The following is a 15,590-nucleotide window of genomic DNA, read 5'->3' as shown; positions in this document are numbered from 1 at the left end:
ACAATGATTCATCTTATATGCAGGGGTGTATACAAATTTGTGTTCATTAAAATTGAATGTAAAGTGTCATTGCTTCATTGCTTTTGTCCATGGTACAAGCTATCAAGTGACAAAACCTGGGTTTCCATCTATGTATTTTTTTTTATTTATTCGAAAATCTTGGAATAATCGCATAAAAAAAAAAAAAAAAAAAAATGCTGAATGGAGATACCAAGATGTGCATGAAATCTCCAAAATGTGCATAAAAAAAATTTATACACCCGCTTGCGGTGGTTAAATTTTTTATTCAGAGATGCGCATAAACTACGATTAAAATACATTTACCAAATATATTTATATCGAATTTATATAGGAATATTGATTTTAATAAACATTTAATAAAAGAGCCACAGTAGTTTCAACTTCCATTTTCATTTCTATTTTGTGCCGGTATTCCAAGAACTGACGATTTTGTTCTTAAACACATGGGATGGTTATGCCGTTTTATTTGCGGATTGTTTCGCGATATTCCAATTTTTTGCATGAATTCAATTTGTAACTTAAATGGAAACATGTCTAGCAGTTTTGCCGGTCTGCAATGTAAACTGAAGGCTTTTTCGATATGTCATGTCAATTGGAACTATGTCAAAACAGAAAAGAATGCATTTGCCAAACCAATTTATCAGGTCTTTAAATCCAGCTTTTTTTTTCTGTTACTCTTTCAGATGGCTGTTTCCGTTCATTGGCCACATGGGCATCTGCACGTCCACTGGAGTGATCCGTGATTTTGCAGGTCCATACTTTGTCTCAGTGAGTATCTAACCAGCAAAAAAGTGATTTGCCATTTGCTGAAATTAAGCAATAGCACTATAGTTCATTTCACAATGTTTGCTCTGTGTAAATATTGTATTTTACCACAAAGTATAATTCTATAGTAGCTTAAATAGAACTGCTCAAAACAGTTTGTTTTGCTTTAAATGATTCCTGTATATTTTACACCCAGAAATAGTTATAATACTGTACATGATGCCCAATCTTCTAACATGCATATGTGACTCATGGAAACAGTCAACAATTGCCTAAAGTATTGCTCTACAAAAGGTAGATCGTTTTTCATTAGGCATTAGAGAATTTGAATAAAGATTGAGTGCAGTTGTAAATGGTTTATTTTGCCTACTTCCCTGGTGAGTTTAACATTTGGTTGTGGTTTAGTCTCTCAAAATCTGACAGAATAAAAACAATTCATATGTTCTGATTATCATGTGTTTTTTCCCATTAACATAAACAGCTTTTGTGTGTATTTACATATACACTGACTTTTTCAGCCTCATCTCATAAAAACTAGACTTGCGACATTTTTGTAAAATATTATGTGTATTTTTTATTTAATTTTTTTTACACGTATTGAGGTGAAATTTCTTCTGAGGGGCACTAAAAGAGAGTTAAATGTTCTCCCAAAAGATGAGGTTTTTAAAGGAATAGTTCACCCAAAAATTTAAATTTGCTGATAATTTACTCACCCTCAGGCCATCCAAGATGTATCCGAGTTTCTTTCTTCATCAAAACAGAATTTAAGACTTTTAGAATTTCATTTCAGGTCTCCTCCTCTAAACAATGCAAGTGAATGTCCTCCATTTTTTGACGGTCCAAAATGCATATTTAGGGTGCATCAGAATAATCCACACGGCAAATAAAGTTCTTCTGAACCCAAACGATTGATTATTTTCAGAAACAAAACAATACTTATATACTTTAAATACAAATGTTCACTTCCGTACATCTCTGTGACATGCACTCATGAGAGGGATGACCTAAGCTCGTTGGTAAGGTCAAATGTCACGTGGAGGAGTCAGGAAGTACGTCATTGTTTACAAGAGAAACTTGCACAGACCAAGCACCGTTCACAAACCAAAACAATTTCAAAACAATATAAAATTAAAAAAATAATTTCCAAATAATAATAAAAAAAAACATTACTGCAGTAAATAACCATCCTTTATTTCGGAGCAATGCCGTTGCGTTATCTACTTGTGCTTTTTCTTCAAGAAAAACAGCACGGGCACAGCTGATGAATTCAGATATCGACCCTTTGTTTTTTTCGATGGTATGAAATCCTCAGGGCTAAAATGATCACTGCACACCCTCCAATATTTGATAGAATGTAGGGGTGTACTGATATCCAGGTTCAGCGCGATAAGCCAGAGCTTCAGTCGCTCATGGTCATGTATAAGCAATCGATGAAAAGTTCATATTTTCCTGGCGTGCAATTTCTTTGGGGTTTCTGAAGGTTGAAGCATCCAGGATACACACGCCAAACGACCATTTTGAACAATACACTTATACAAATCTACAGCAAAGACAATTAAACTTTTATACAGTGCTCCTCTTGTAAACAATGACGTGCTTCCTGACTCCTCCACGTGACCTTACCAACGAGCTTACGTCATCCTTCTCATGAGCGCACCACATAGAGATGTATGGAAGTCAACATTTGTAGTTAAAAAGTATATAAGTATTGTTTTGTTTCTCAAAATAATCAACCGTTTGGGTTTAGAAGAAATTTATCGACTGGAGTCGGGTGGATTATTTTGATGCACCCTAAATATGCATTTTGGACCGTCAAAAAATGGAGTACATTCACTTGCATTGTTTAGAGGAGGAGGCCTGAAATTAAACCCTAAAATTTTTAAATTCGGCTTTGATTTAGAAAGAAACTCAGATACATCTTGGTTGGCCTGAGGGTGAGTAAATTATCAGCACATTTTTAAGGTTTTAACCTTTAAGGTTGATGCTCTATTGAGTTTTAAATCAACAAAACCTACCTCCCTAAACCTAACCAATATTGTCTTAAAGGCAAATGTGAGATGAAAATGCAATTGCTGAAGCAACCACATCATTTTGTAGCGCTTATGACACTTTCGACTTTATGACTTGTTTTGACTCCCGTACCCTGGTCCTTCGCATCGCAAATGCAACGCTCTATCACTTGAGCTACCGCACCATTTGGCTTTAACACTTTTCTCTGAGCAAAGTATCACACTGGAGATTGATTAGCACCAACATACATCATGTTTGGCAGCGCCTTTTCACAGTGAATAGATTGAGTGTATGCTAGTTGCAAGACTGGATAAATTGAATGTTACATTGGGCAAATTCTGCAAGTTTAAAGCACTGATTTGATGTCTTTGATCACCTAAAAGGTTGTAACACTGAACTTGTTAACAGCTTGTGGAAGCTTGTTACTGGTCCTGCTATGGCAAGATAACAGATAAATGGACGTAGATGGGCACAGGCCTTGTGATGCAACCTTATGACCTTATGTTGACATATAAAGAAGCCTATATCAAAGTTTGTCTGATTTCAGAGAGAACGTGCCTTTGGATAAAGGTCTCTATAACTCTGCAGCTTGAAATTCCAATAAATTTCGTTCATAAGTATCGTTTAAGGTCCCACTGGAAACCACTATAAAGTTCAATACTTGCCACCAGCTTCCTCAGTGACCCTGTACAAGCACATCCTATTATTTATAAAAATAAAATCTATTGCTGTGCACAAAGGTGCTGAGCAGAGGAGGAATCCTGTCTGTAATAGGACATGTGATGAAAGATGCAGCTCCATGTTTCTCCTGTGTGGGATACTAATTGTCATGTCCTCAGCTGATTCCAGAGTTCTGGAGTCTTCTTGTTAAAAAATACCCAGTAGTATCCCAGAGTTCACATTCATAATGGCATAAGGGCATAACAGTTTTCCTGGAGCTGAAGATTGAAAATCCCATAGACTTATGGAAAATATTTGACTTTAATTCCTCCTAAAGCTTTAAAGCTGTGTCCACCAAACTCACAGACCTTCTGACTTAGTAGGCTTTATTAGGGCAAGCAATGCCTTAGCAACCACCCAGAACACCATAGCAACCACATAACATTCAACTTTCAATTCTCTCTCCTTAAACTCCCAAAGTATTCCAACTATAAAGACTAAACAAACTTCAATGATTTTTTTCTTAACTTTCATACAAGTCTTCGTCAAGCCAACACTCAACGTTCGCCTTGACATACTTTTATTGTTATTAAATAACACCACATGGCTTATATGATGGATTTTTTAAAATAATTTAGACAAGGTGTACAAAAAAACATTATTATAATATGGATTTAGTTTAGGATATTACTCTGCTAAACAGATCCCTGTCAGAAGGGAGAAAAAGTGAAATGTGTTGGGTAGAGCAGGGCAGGTAACTTGAGCGGATGTGGTTATCTGACCTTCTGTGACACGGCCAGCACACTGTTAAATGCACCACAACCTACTGCACTTAACTGTTTTGACTTACTCCACACATGGCAGATAGGGACTAAAGCGCGTCTCTTATACAGGGCTCCAGACTGTGACTAAAATGGTCGCAAATGCGACCAAAAATAATTTATTGCGACTATAATTTACAATTGCCGACAGTCGGGTTGTGTGAGTTCATATACGGTTTCGTCAGATATCATCTTGTGAGTTATTGAATACATCTTTAGAGCGAGCACCAGTGTGTCTCGCGCCGCTTTTCACCCGTTCTGTTTCTGACGAGCTCGCTGTCATGTCCAAATGACTCTTTTGAACCGGATCTTTTTCATGAATCACCCGAAAAGAACGGAGGGTTTGAACTCAGGAGCTCAGGTTAGAAGTTTGAATCAGATTCACTTTTTCAGCGAATCAGTCATCAGTGAACTCACAACTGGAAGTGCAGAGATTTCAAAATAAGAGTCCCATGTGTATTTCGGGCTTCTTTATAATGAAAAGTCCCGTATTATGTACCAGTTTTTTTTCTCCTGGTAATTATTGATTGGGATTGGAGTAGCACAATAAACTGCATTGGCATTTCATTCAACTTGCACTCTTGTAGTCTCTGTGTCTGGATCATCCTGTAACAGTAAAAGACTAAGGCAATAGACCTTATTCACGCTAGCGCCATCTTTGATTTTTAATAGGAATGACAATGAGGCTGTGAGGGATAGACGTACAGTCTCTTCAATGGCACAAATGGTATAAAGCTAGATAAAGCTCCTAGATCACATCTGATTTTCCACAACTCATGTTGTCTGGATTTCTTTGTATACAGAATGTTCTTGGACAGATATTTTATCAATGTTTTGTCCGCAGAATGATCCAAAGACACTTTAAACTGCTGTAAAGCCCATTGAAGAGATGGTAAGTCTATCCCTCACAGCCTTATCATTCCCATTAAAAATCAAAGAAGACACTATCGTGAATAAGTTCTATATTGTAAAACTAATATATATATATATATATATATATATATATATATATATATATATATATGAGATCAAGCTTTTGACTCTTGGAGTTGGTGTTGTTCACAACTATTACACAAGGTGCAAACATTCATTGATGCTCAAGAAGACAAACTACTATATGCATACTATATTTTATGTAATTATCTGTAGATTGTGAAGAGCAGTATTAAATAAAAAAAATCTTTTATCTCTTATATTTGTATAAATTATTAAAAGGGGTGTGAACATTTGAGACAAAAGGGAATGCAAACTTCCCAACTATATATACGGTTTATTAAACCTCCGATTAATGGGTTATCATCTGTCTTCCTTTTCTTTGGCTTTCTATCTTGTTTCTGAACAGCAATCTAAATTGAGCAATTATATGATTTAATAAATTAATTATATGATTAACAGCCATTTGGCTCCTTAATGTTTCAGTTCAGGAGCCAATGGCTCCTAAGTCATTTTTTTTAGTCTGGAGCCCTGTTATGTGGAATGAGGTTATTTGAAGTAGTGAAAACAGGCAGTTTTTAAATGGATACATTTTTACAATGACATTTGTAACTGAGAAGTTTACAAAGTGCATATTTACGCTTCTATCGGGATATCTGATATAAACTATGCATTATAACCTGTTGTATGTAAGCTCTCTGGAGCAGACAAAAATATGTTTTCTGCTAAAACCGGCATTCCGAATTTCCAAACTGCTCCCAGTGGCCAAAGCTGGAACTACAGTTGGATGCATGAGTATATTTGACACTCTGCACAAGCACAACACATGGGCAAACATTATAAGAATATTACATTAATATACTACTGTCCCAAACCCTAAACCCCAAAGTATACTTCGGTTTTGACGCAAAAGCTTAGCGTCTGCGTACAGTAAAACGCTAACCTTTCAAAGTATACTTCATTTGACTTTGCACATACACTGGCGGTGGGCGCATGCGCGCCACGACTGCTATGAGAGACTGGACTATTTAACTTAAAGAGTTTAGACCGATAAAGATGTCTTTATATTCTTCAGACTCGAGTTATATAAATGCAGGTATCTTCTGGCCTCTTAACACAGCTCTTGACGTTCACATCCACTGTTGTTGTTTCCACATTCATCTCCTGTTGTTTGGCAGCGATTGCATCTTCTTCTAGCATGTCTTCGTGACAGCAATGGCTAAGCTGTGACTGTTGCTACCTTGTGGACCCACTAATTAGGGCACATAGTTCCAGGCACATGCGCATTCTGCACATTTACGGTACGTGCGGTTAGAAAAATCGGGCCGCACACTTTCAGTGCTCGAGCACTCTGTTGATGACGAAATTTGTGTCATGTGTCCTGTACGCATCTGACCAAAGTATACTTTGGGCTGAACCCTTAACCATAACTTTGCTGAGCAAAAACAGCATTCTTTTACATTTTTTGAATGAATCCGATGTGAAAGGCTGCCAATTTTTGTAAACATGTAAGTAGTAATTACATGAATATATTCCAAACCCAAACCCAGCCATAACAGTAGAGACCAAAACAGTGTTTTTACACTTCACTTCAAATCAGGTTTGTTGAGTTAAAACCTTTTGTACAAGTCAATAATAACAAATTCCTCATTGTTCCTCAAGACTGGGTGAAAATGCCACACCAGTGATTTCATGAAAGTAATGCTGTAGTCTTAAAGCTTGTGTCTTTGGCTTCATCAAAATAGACTTTGTGATCAGCCAAGTTAAAGGCTCACTCAGTATTTGTTTTTTTCCTCATTTAAAAAGTATTACTTCTAAAGAAATGAATAGTAATTTTGAAACGTGTATAAAATCATGACCACTCGTGAGATGAAGAGTTCAGTCATATCAGTAACCTTATGTTTTAGTCTGTATGGGGCAGGGGCACTTCATGGGGGCAGCCATGTTAGCATCACATGACCAGCTGAATACCACTCACTTAATCTCAATAACTGCCCTGTTATTGGACACTTTTATTCATGGATTAAATGAATTCTGGTTTACAGAAAACTACTGTGTTTGATTGATGCACCATCCAGGCCACTAGGTGTCAGTGTAAAGCCAATGTTAGACACTTCGACATACTTCAGAAATTACTGAATGCACCTTTAAAGGGCCAGTTCTTCCAAAAATGCAACAAAAAAAAAAAAAAATCTTTACTCACCCTCATTTTGTTTTAAACTCTTATGACTTTCGATTTTTAGTGGTACACAAAAGGAGATGTTAGGCAGAATGTTAGGGACTGGCAGCCTCAGTCACTATTCACATTTATTGTATAGAACAAAAAAAAATGCAATGAAAGTCAGTAGTAACTATGGCTGTCACAATTATGAAATTTGGCTAACCCACAACGATAAATAACATTTGCCATCACACGACTGGTAAATTAAAGTGAATCCTGAGTGCTTTGCATTCACAAAAATCCTTGTTCATATTTTCGCGGGAGTTTATGCAAACCTCCACAGACAGCGCGTGCATCATAGTGCTTGAAGTCCGGTTCAGAAGCGATTAATCTTCACACGCTCTTCAGGAGCTGCACTCATTGCGGTCCGCGGGTCTGAGGCTAACATTTTTGAGTGAACTATCCCTTTAAGGCCCCGATATACTTCCAAAGAAGTTCTTCTTCGTTCTTTGTTCAGGGGTAAAAAGAATTTTTAAACAGCCGAGCAACGGTATACTGTTTGCAAACACCCGCCACACCACTTAAAATGAGTTATCAGTGACTTTATGCCTCATTCTATGAGTAGAAATCACATGTGGTCAGTAAAAAAAGCTGTTTTAACCACTCGATGATGATTTAAAGTAATATATATAGTAGAAATTTTTTCTTTTGTCTTGTCATATTGAATTCATGGTGCTAATGCTAACATGCTATATGTAGCCAGGTTAGAAGTTTTCCTAAAAGTTCGCCCAGGTGAGCTGTTACGAACCACCAAAACTAACTCAAACACCTTTTTGGCCTGATTTTGTTCTAAATGACGTCACACCTGTTCGTTCTTCGATTTCGTATATGAAGTATATCGGAGCCTTTAAGAGTCCACCATTCAAGTCATAATTGATAGAAGCATCCCTATCAATATGCTTTTATTTGTTACATTGTACTAACAAAGAGTATGTCTCTTTCTGCTCTTCTTACAGGAGGATAACATGGCATTTGGAAGACCAACAAAGTGAGTAAAAAGGTTCTTGGAACATCTCTAAACATTAGTCAGTTGAGTTAATATTTTCCAATTATGTTGTAAAATACATTATTAGGCCTACTAAATCGAACTGTAGGGTTAGACTTTATGATACAGTATGCATGTTATTTATTTTGCAGTCATTTCCATCTGTTTCTCAGGTACTGGATGTTAGATGCGAGTAAAGTATATTCCAGTGGGTCTAACGCTTGGGACACAGCCGTCCACAATGCATCAGAAGAGTATAAACAGAGAATGGTAGAGTGTGTGTGTTTCTTCACTGTTCCTTTTATTCGATAAAAAGTGTTTAAATTCATGTCGTACGGTTATTCAAGTCAAAAACTGTGAATTCTCTCATACAATATTCTCATGTGATGTTTGTTGAGTGATTGTGGAACAATATACACTACCCTGTCAAAAGTTTGGAAACACTGTAACGCTGCCTCGACCTCGCATAAGCATCGGCTATAAATCTGATTTTTAGGGGAGGGACCCACTAACTATTTAATCTGTATGTGCATAAAAACAATAAGGCAGAAGTACACCATATACACTGAAGGATGACATAAAACCAATGCACCAAATGTAAGTATAGTTTGCTCATTCAAAACAGTTCATTTGTGAATTATACCCTTTTATCTCCACACCACATTGAAAAACAGACACCATATACAAAATGCATATCAGCAGTATGAAAGAAATTATATAGTCTTATCTGTATGATGTATGTCCTTCCCAAACAATGCATGAAGATTACACAAGTCTGTGAATGAAAGCGTTGTTGGTTGCAATCCAAATAGTTTTCCCAATGCAAAATATATTCCTTAGTGCCTTGGTAAATCCAGTCAAAGTGTTCTTATATTCCTTATAGTGGCCTGATCCACTAAGAATCTGCAAAAGGTGCATACATAAAATTTGAAAGCCTCCAGAGTTCGTGAATCACCCACCCAAATGCTACTCATAGTCCTCACTATGATACATGTGGTGAATAAACATTAAATTCAGATTGAGCATAATGCCTGTGAAGTCCTTCTACAAGTAAAATCAGATAAATCTCATTTAGAAAATAAATGTACATTAATGAATCTAGTAACATACAATAAACCCAAGAAAAGAAAACAATGCTTACTTCAGATTGAGCTTTAAACGCAAGGTTTCCCAATCAGGACAGCAGTTCAGTGTTTGGAGCGATAAGCCATGCTTACTTTCTCCATTAGAAAAATTGAGTTCTTCTACTACCCACACCTGTCTTATACCTGAGAGTACTGCTCTCTCGTGCCCTATCAGGGTGAGTAGTAGACTTAAGATAGAAAAAAAAACATGTAAACAGGTGTGTGACTGTTACAACACTAAGACATTTTTGTTCTTGAAAGAAATGCATGCTTCTCTTTATCTCTGGTGCATTGAATTGATCAAAAACACCACCATAAAATGCGTAATGCTGCAAATTATTAGTACTGTTTGAAATAACTGTTTTATATTTTAAAATACAATTTTTACTGGTGATGTCAAAGTCCCATTTTCAGCAGTCATTACTTTAGTCTACTAAGAAAATAATGCGTCACATTAACCTTAAGAAATTATTCTAATGTGCTAATTTGTTACTAAAGAAACTTTTAGTTTTTTTGTGAGAACAGTTGAAAACAGTTGTTACTAAATGTGTTAATGTGTGCGCTAAAGTGTGGACATCCAAAAAACAGTGTCGTTTTTCAATTGCAGACATACTGAGTTGCATTTCTTACAAGTCACTTCACACTTGGAAGTCAAATTTTGTTTTAAAAATGTCCAAAAAGAAACAAATCTCTGATGTACTACTTTCTTGAAAAATGAAATCAAACTGGACCTAACCAAGACAGAGAGGAACGTCAACGGCCCACATGCACAACAACAAGAAGACAAATACAGTACTGTGCAAATGTTTTAGGCACTTGGGAAAAATGTTGCATAGTGAGGATGTCTTCAAAAAATAATGCCATAAATTTTTTTCATTTATCAATTAACATCATACAAAGTCCAGTAAACATAAAAAAGCTATATCAATATTCGGTGTGACCACCTTTGCCTTTAAAACAGCACCAATTCTCCTAAGTACACCTGGACACAGTTTTTCATGGTTGTTGGCAGATAGGATGTTTCAAGCTTCTTCTAACAATTTAGGCTGTCTCAATTGCTTCTGTCTCTTCATGTAATCTCAGACAGACACTATGTTCAGTGGGGGGTTTTGTGGGGAACATGACATCTGTTGCAGGGCTCCCTGTTCTTCTATTCTATTCTATTTGCAAAAGAAATGTTTGGGAGTCTAAAGTGTATATTTCCTATTGACACACTAAAGCTGGAGCATTTTCTTTCACAAACATTCAAATTTGAAGGGTATTTTTGTATTTTTTATTTTTTTTCATTAGAGTTTGTGCGGATAAAGGTCTGTTTAATTTTTTGACAATTACCTCTGTTTTCTCTCTAGCACAACCTTTGTTGTGACAATTGTCACTCGCATGTTGCCATGGCACTGAACTTGATGCACTATGACAACAGCACCTCATGGAATATGGTGAATCTTTGCCTGCTCGCACTTATTCATGGAAAACATGTCAGGTGAGATTAATGCGTACACTTGTGCATGTATTTGTATGGGCTTTTCCCATACAAATGATTGCTGTTGGGTGAATATGCTGCAAAGTTCGATTAAGGCAAGTCAGGTCACTCGGCAGACATATTCGTGGCAGCCTCCAGGCAGCTATTGTAAGTACATCTACTATCTACTTGAATTGGGAAAAATAAAATCTGCAAAACTGTTGGTCAAGATTACCAATAAATAACAAATTTTCAATTATCAATAAAATCTGACAAATGGTATTATAAATTGTGCTTCTTTCTTTAGTGGAGCACCACTTCTACGTTAAATGCAATCTGTTTTTATAGAATAGAGGTGCACCTCATAGGAAGTTTGAACATGGACAGATATTACAAATATTTTCATTCCATGGATTAAAGAGACAAATGTTTTGTGTCAACAAGAATAATCTAGGCTTCTAGAGGTACTTTTCCGCAGTGCACTGTGTCAACAAATCTTTGAGGCTGTGTGGGCTTGGCCTAAATGAGCTGCTGTGAATTTGGTTCTAGATCCAAGTTTCGAGATCATGAACTGGACACAGATTACTTCTGATTCAGGCCTGCAGCAAACTTCCTCTCTACTGCAGCTCTGGACATACTGTAATGCAACTGAGAAATTGGACCCATTACACTGTTTTGGGTGTCAGCTAAAAATTCCATGACACCTGAATCTGTCCACTTAAAGTCTAATAAGGTATTGTTCCAGACACCATTTCTGGTAGCTGTCTGAAAATGTAGTGCATGTGCATTGACCCTCAGGGACTGAGAGGTATTTACACAAGAGTAGCATGATTTCACTGGTATCTCCCAATGGCACCCAGGTGTAATTTAAAGTGTTGTATCGGGTGCATGTTTCTCCTAGCCCAAAGTGTTCAGTGTCCATCTATCAGTGTTTATTGTGTGGGTGGAATTGTCAGTCAGTGGGAAAAGAACTACAGGGATGAACTAATGATGCAGCATATGGGAGCAGATCGTTGGGATTGCATCAGATTATACAGTAATTGGGAGTCTCCCAGATTCAGCATAAAGTCTGCTCCAATTTGCAGCTTATTTTAGCCAAGAAACACCCACTAAGACTGGGGGAGATCATGTAAACATGTAAAGTGAACAAACCCCTAACCCTAAGAATTAAACTTTGACGCAAATTCGCCCCATACAATTTGTGCTATGAACATGAAGGATACCTCAAATCATACATTTTGTTGAGAAGAGGTGTGACATCACTTTCATGATTTTCACCTGGTGGACAATAAAATGAGCAAAATAACCCATAGACTTATTTGATGGAGGGACCCGAGATATATCTAGGGGCTGTTCTGATTGGGCTTGTAAGCAACCACCCAGAACATCCTAGCAACACCCTAACAACTGCATAGCAACATGCTAACAACTGCTAAGATCACCTTAGCATAGCAATGCCCTGACAACCACCCAGAGCATACTAGCAACCACTTAGTAACACCCTAGCAACCATCCAGAACATCATAGCAACATCCAAAGTGCTAACAACCACCCAGAACACCCTATTAATGCCCCAACAACTGCATAGCAATGCACTAACAACCACTAAGCTCACCATAGCAACAGCATAGCAACGACCCTAGAAACCAGTCAGAACATCATAGCAACCACATTGGCCTACCAATCACTCAGACCACAGTACCTTAGCAATGCTTGGGCAGCAGCCCAGAACACCATAGCAAAAGCATAGCAATGACCCTGGAAACTAGCCAGAACATCCCAGCAACCGCTTAAAAATGCCCTAGCAACCATCCAGAACATCGTAACCACTAGGCCTACCAACACACTAACAACCACTCAGAACTTCTTAGCAATGCTTAGGCAACCACCCAGAACACCACAGCAACCGCATAGCAACAATCCTGGAAACCAGCCAGAACATCCCAGCAAACACTTAAGGGGATGTCCTAGCAACTACCCAGAACACCATATCAACCACATAGCAACGTGCTAACAACCGCTCAGAACACCTTAGCAATGCTTAAAAAACAACCCAGAACACCCTAGCAATGCCCTAACAACTGCATAGCAATGCGCTAACAACCACTGAGATCACCATAGCAATGACCCAAGCAACCATCCAGAACATTGTAACCACATAGGCCTACCAACACACGAACAACCGCTCGGAACTTCTTAGCTATGCTTAGGCAACCACCCAGAACACCATAGCAACTGCATAGCAATGACCCTGGCAACCAGTCAGAACATCTTAGCAACCACACAGGCCTACCAATGTGCTAACAACCACTCGGAACACCTTAGCAGTGGTTAGGCGACCACCCAGAACACCTTAGGTACCACATAGCAACGTGCTAACAACTGCTCAGAACACTCTAGCAATGCCCTAACAACTGCAAAGCAACACACTAACAACCACTAAGATCACCATAGCAACGACCCTAGCAACCATCCAGAACATCATAGCAACCACATAGGCCTGCCAACATGCTAACAACAGCTGAAAACACAGCACCTTAGCAATGCTTAGGCAACAACACAGAACATCATGGCAACAGCATAGCAACGACCCTGAAAAGTAGCAACAACATCACACCACCCACTTAACAATGCCGTAGCAACCTTCCAGAACATCATATCCACATAGTTCTATCAATGCACTAACATCCACTCAGAACACCATAGCAATGCTAAGGCAACCACCCACAACACCATAGGAACCACATAGCAACGTGTTAACAACCGCTCAGAACACCTTAGCAATGCATAGGCAACCACCCAGAACACCCTAGCAATGCCCTAACAACTGCATAGCAACACACTAACAACCACTGAAATAAACATATCAACGACCCAAGCAACCATCTAGAAAATCTTAACCACATAGGCCTACCAATGCACTAAAACCGCTCAGAACTTCTTAGCTATACTTAGGCAACCACCCAGAACACCAAAGCAACTGCATAGCAACGACCCTGGAAAGTAACCAGAACATCACACCACCCACTTAACAATGCCTTAGCAACCATCCAGAACATCGTAACCACATAGGTCTACCAATGCACTAACATCCACTCAGAATACCATAGCAATGCCAAGGCAACCACCCAGAACACTAGGGGTGTAATGGATCGTAGTAGCCCCGCCCCACGGTTCGCATGTGACTTGCGGATTAATTGCAAAGTTTAACCATCATAGAGTGAAAGACAGTTTTACTGCCGATGATATTTTTTAAAGTAATAATTTCTTAAAACTCGATGCAGGGTTGCAGTAAAAAGATACAGACAAAGCAGTCGTGTGTTCATGTGAACGGGGCATGTTAAGTAGTTGATAATAACAGTCATCATGGCTAGCGGAGGAGCAGAAGTACTCGAAAAGCCTCCCGTATCATTCAAGTCACATGTATGGGAGCATTTTGGCTTCCCCGTAAAATATAGTGATGACAGAAGAAGGGTGGTGGAAAAAACTTTTACGGTTTGTAGGCATTGTGGCATGAGAAAGCTGTATGAAAGTTGCAATACATCGAGCATGGCCACACATCTGAAGCAACATCACCCTGGTATGCCAGTGACGGGAGCCCAGACATAACAACAGCTTCTCACCACGGCATTTAAGCAGCCATTTGCAGCAGAATCAGACCAGACTAAAGCGATTACCAAATCTATCAGGATGTTTATCGCTGCAGACATGAGGCCATAATCCGTTGTGGAAAACAAAGGGTTTAAAAATATGGTGAAAGTGCTCGAGCCACGCTACGAAATCCCCTCGCGCACCCACTTCAGTATGAAGATTGTGCCAGAACTTTATGAACAGGAAAAATCAAAATTGTCACAGAATTATCCAAGACATACTCTATTGCAATCACCACAGACAGGTGGACTCCATGGCCACGGAAAGCTACATGACTGTGACTGCTCGCTACATCACAGCGGAGTGGGTGATGTGAAGTCCGGTGCTACAGACACGCCCCCTCTATGAGAGTCACACAGGCACAAATCTAGCGCAGGTACTGAAAGGAGCAGTAGCAGAGTGGAAGTTAGAGAGGCACAGTAGCAATATCCCAGTCACCACAGGTAATCCACCATCACTAGAGATGTCAAAGCTGCCATTAGAGTGGACCTGAACCCCAGATATACCGATCCCCCCAATATACAAGACTATCTTCATAGATCTACTGTACTTGATCAAAGGTTCAAGTCCCTGACTCACCTAGACCCTGCCCTACGCGAAAGGACATACAGTGATCTCACCATTGTGATTGTGGCTACTGAAGAGGTAAAAAAATTAAGAGTGAATTATTATAATAAATACTGCAGTCTAGTCTTCTATGCTATTGTTATGAGAATCATCCATATATATTTTGAATAATAATGGCAAATGTTATTGATTGCCACAATTATCGTTCAATGAAATATGATAAGAAATATAGTTAGTTTAATAGATCAGGGTAATTTTTTCTGCAGGGTAAAGCCACAGAGCCGACACCCACAGGAGCAAACACAGAGGCAACTCCTCCACAAAAGAAGTCGGCCATGGAGGAGCTTTTTGGGGAGAACTTTGAGAATAAGGA

General features: G+C 38.6%; 1 protein-coding gene across 1 annotated transcript in view; it reads left to right on the top strand.

The window, feature by feature from the left end:
• The window catches only part of LOC127425724 (transmembrane protein 222-like), a 31,064-nt gene that overhangs the window by 9,319 nt on the left and 6,155 nt on the right, over positions 1–15,590 (top strand). Inside the window, exons 2-5 of the mRNA XM_051671989.1 lie at positions 705–789; positions 8,388–8,419; positions 8,590–8,686; positions 10,890–11,020. Of these exons, the coding sequence (XP_051527949.1) occupies positions 705–789; positions 8,388–8,419; positions 8,590–8,686; positions 10,890–11,020 (345 nt within the window). The remainder of the gene's footprint in view (positions 1–704; positions 790–8,387; positions 8,420–8,589; positions 8,687–10,889; positions 11,021–15,590) is intronic.

Source organism: Myxocyprinus asiaticus, chromosome 34 (assembly GCF_019703515.2).
Source record: "Myxocyprinus asiaticus isolate MX2 ecotype Aquarium Trade chromosome 34, UBuf_Myxa_2, whole genome shotgun sequence".
Lineage (NCBI taxonomy): Eukaryota > Metazoa > Chordata > Actinopteri > Cypriniformes > Catostomidae > Myxocyprinus > Myxocyprinus asiaticus.
Note: the sequence above shows the minus strand (reverse complement) of the source record. Positions and strands in the feature narration are given on the sequence as shown.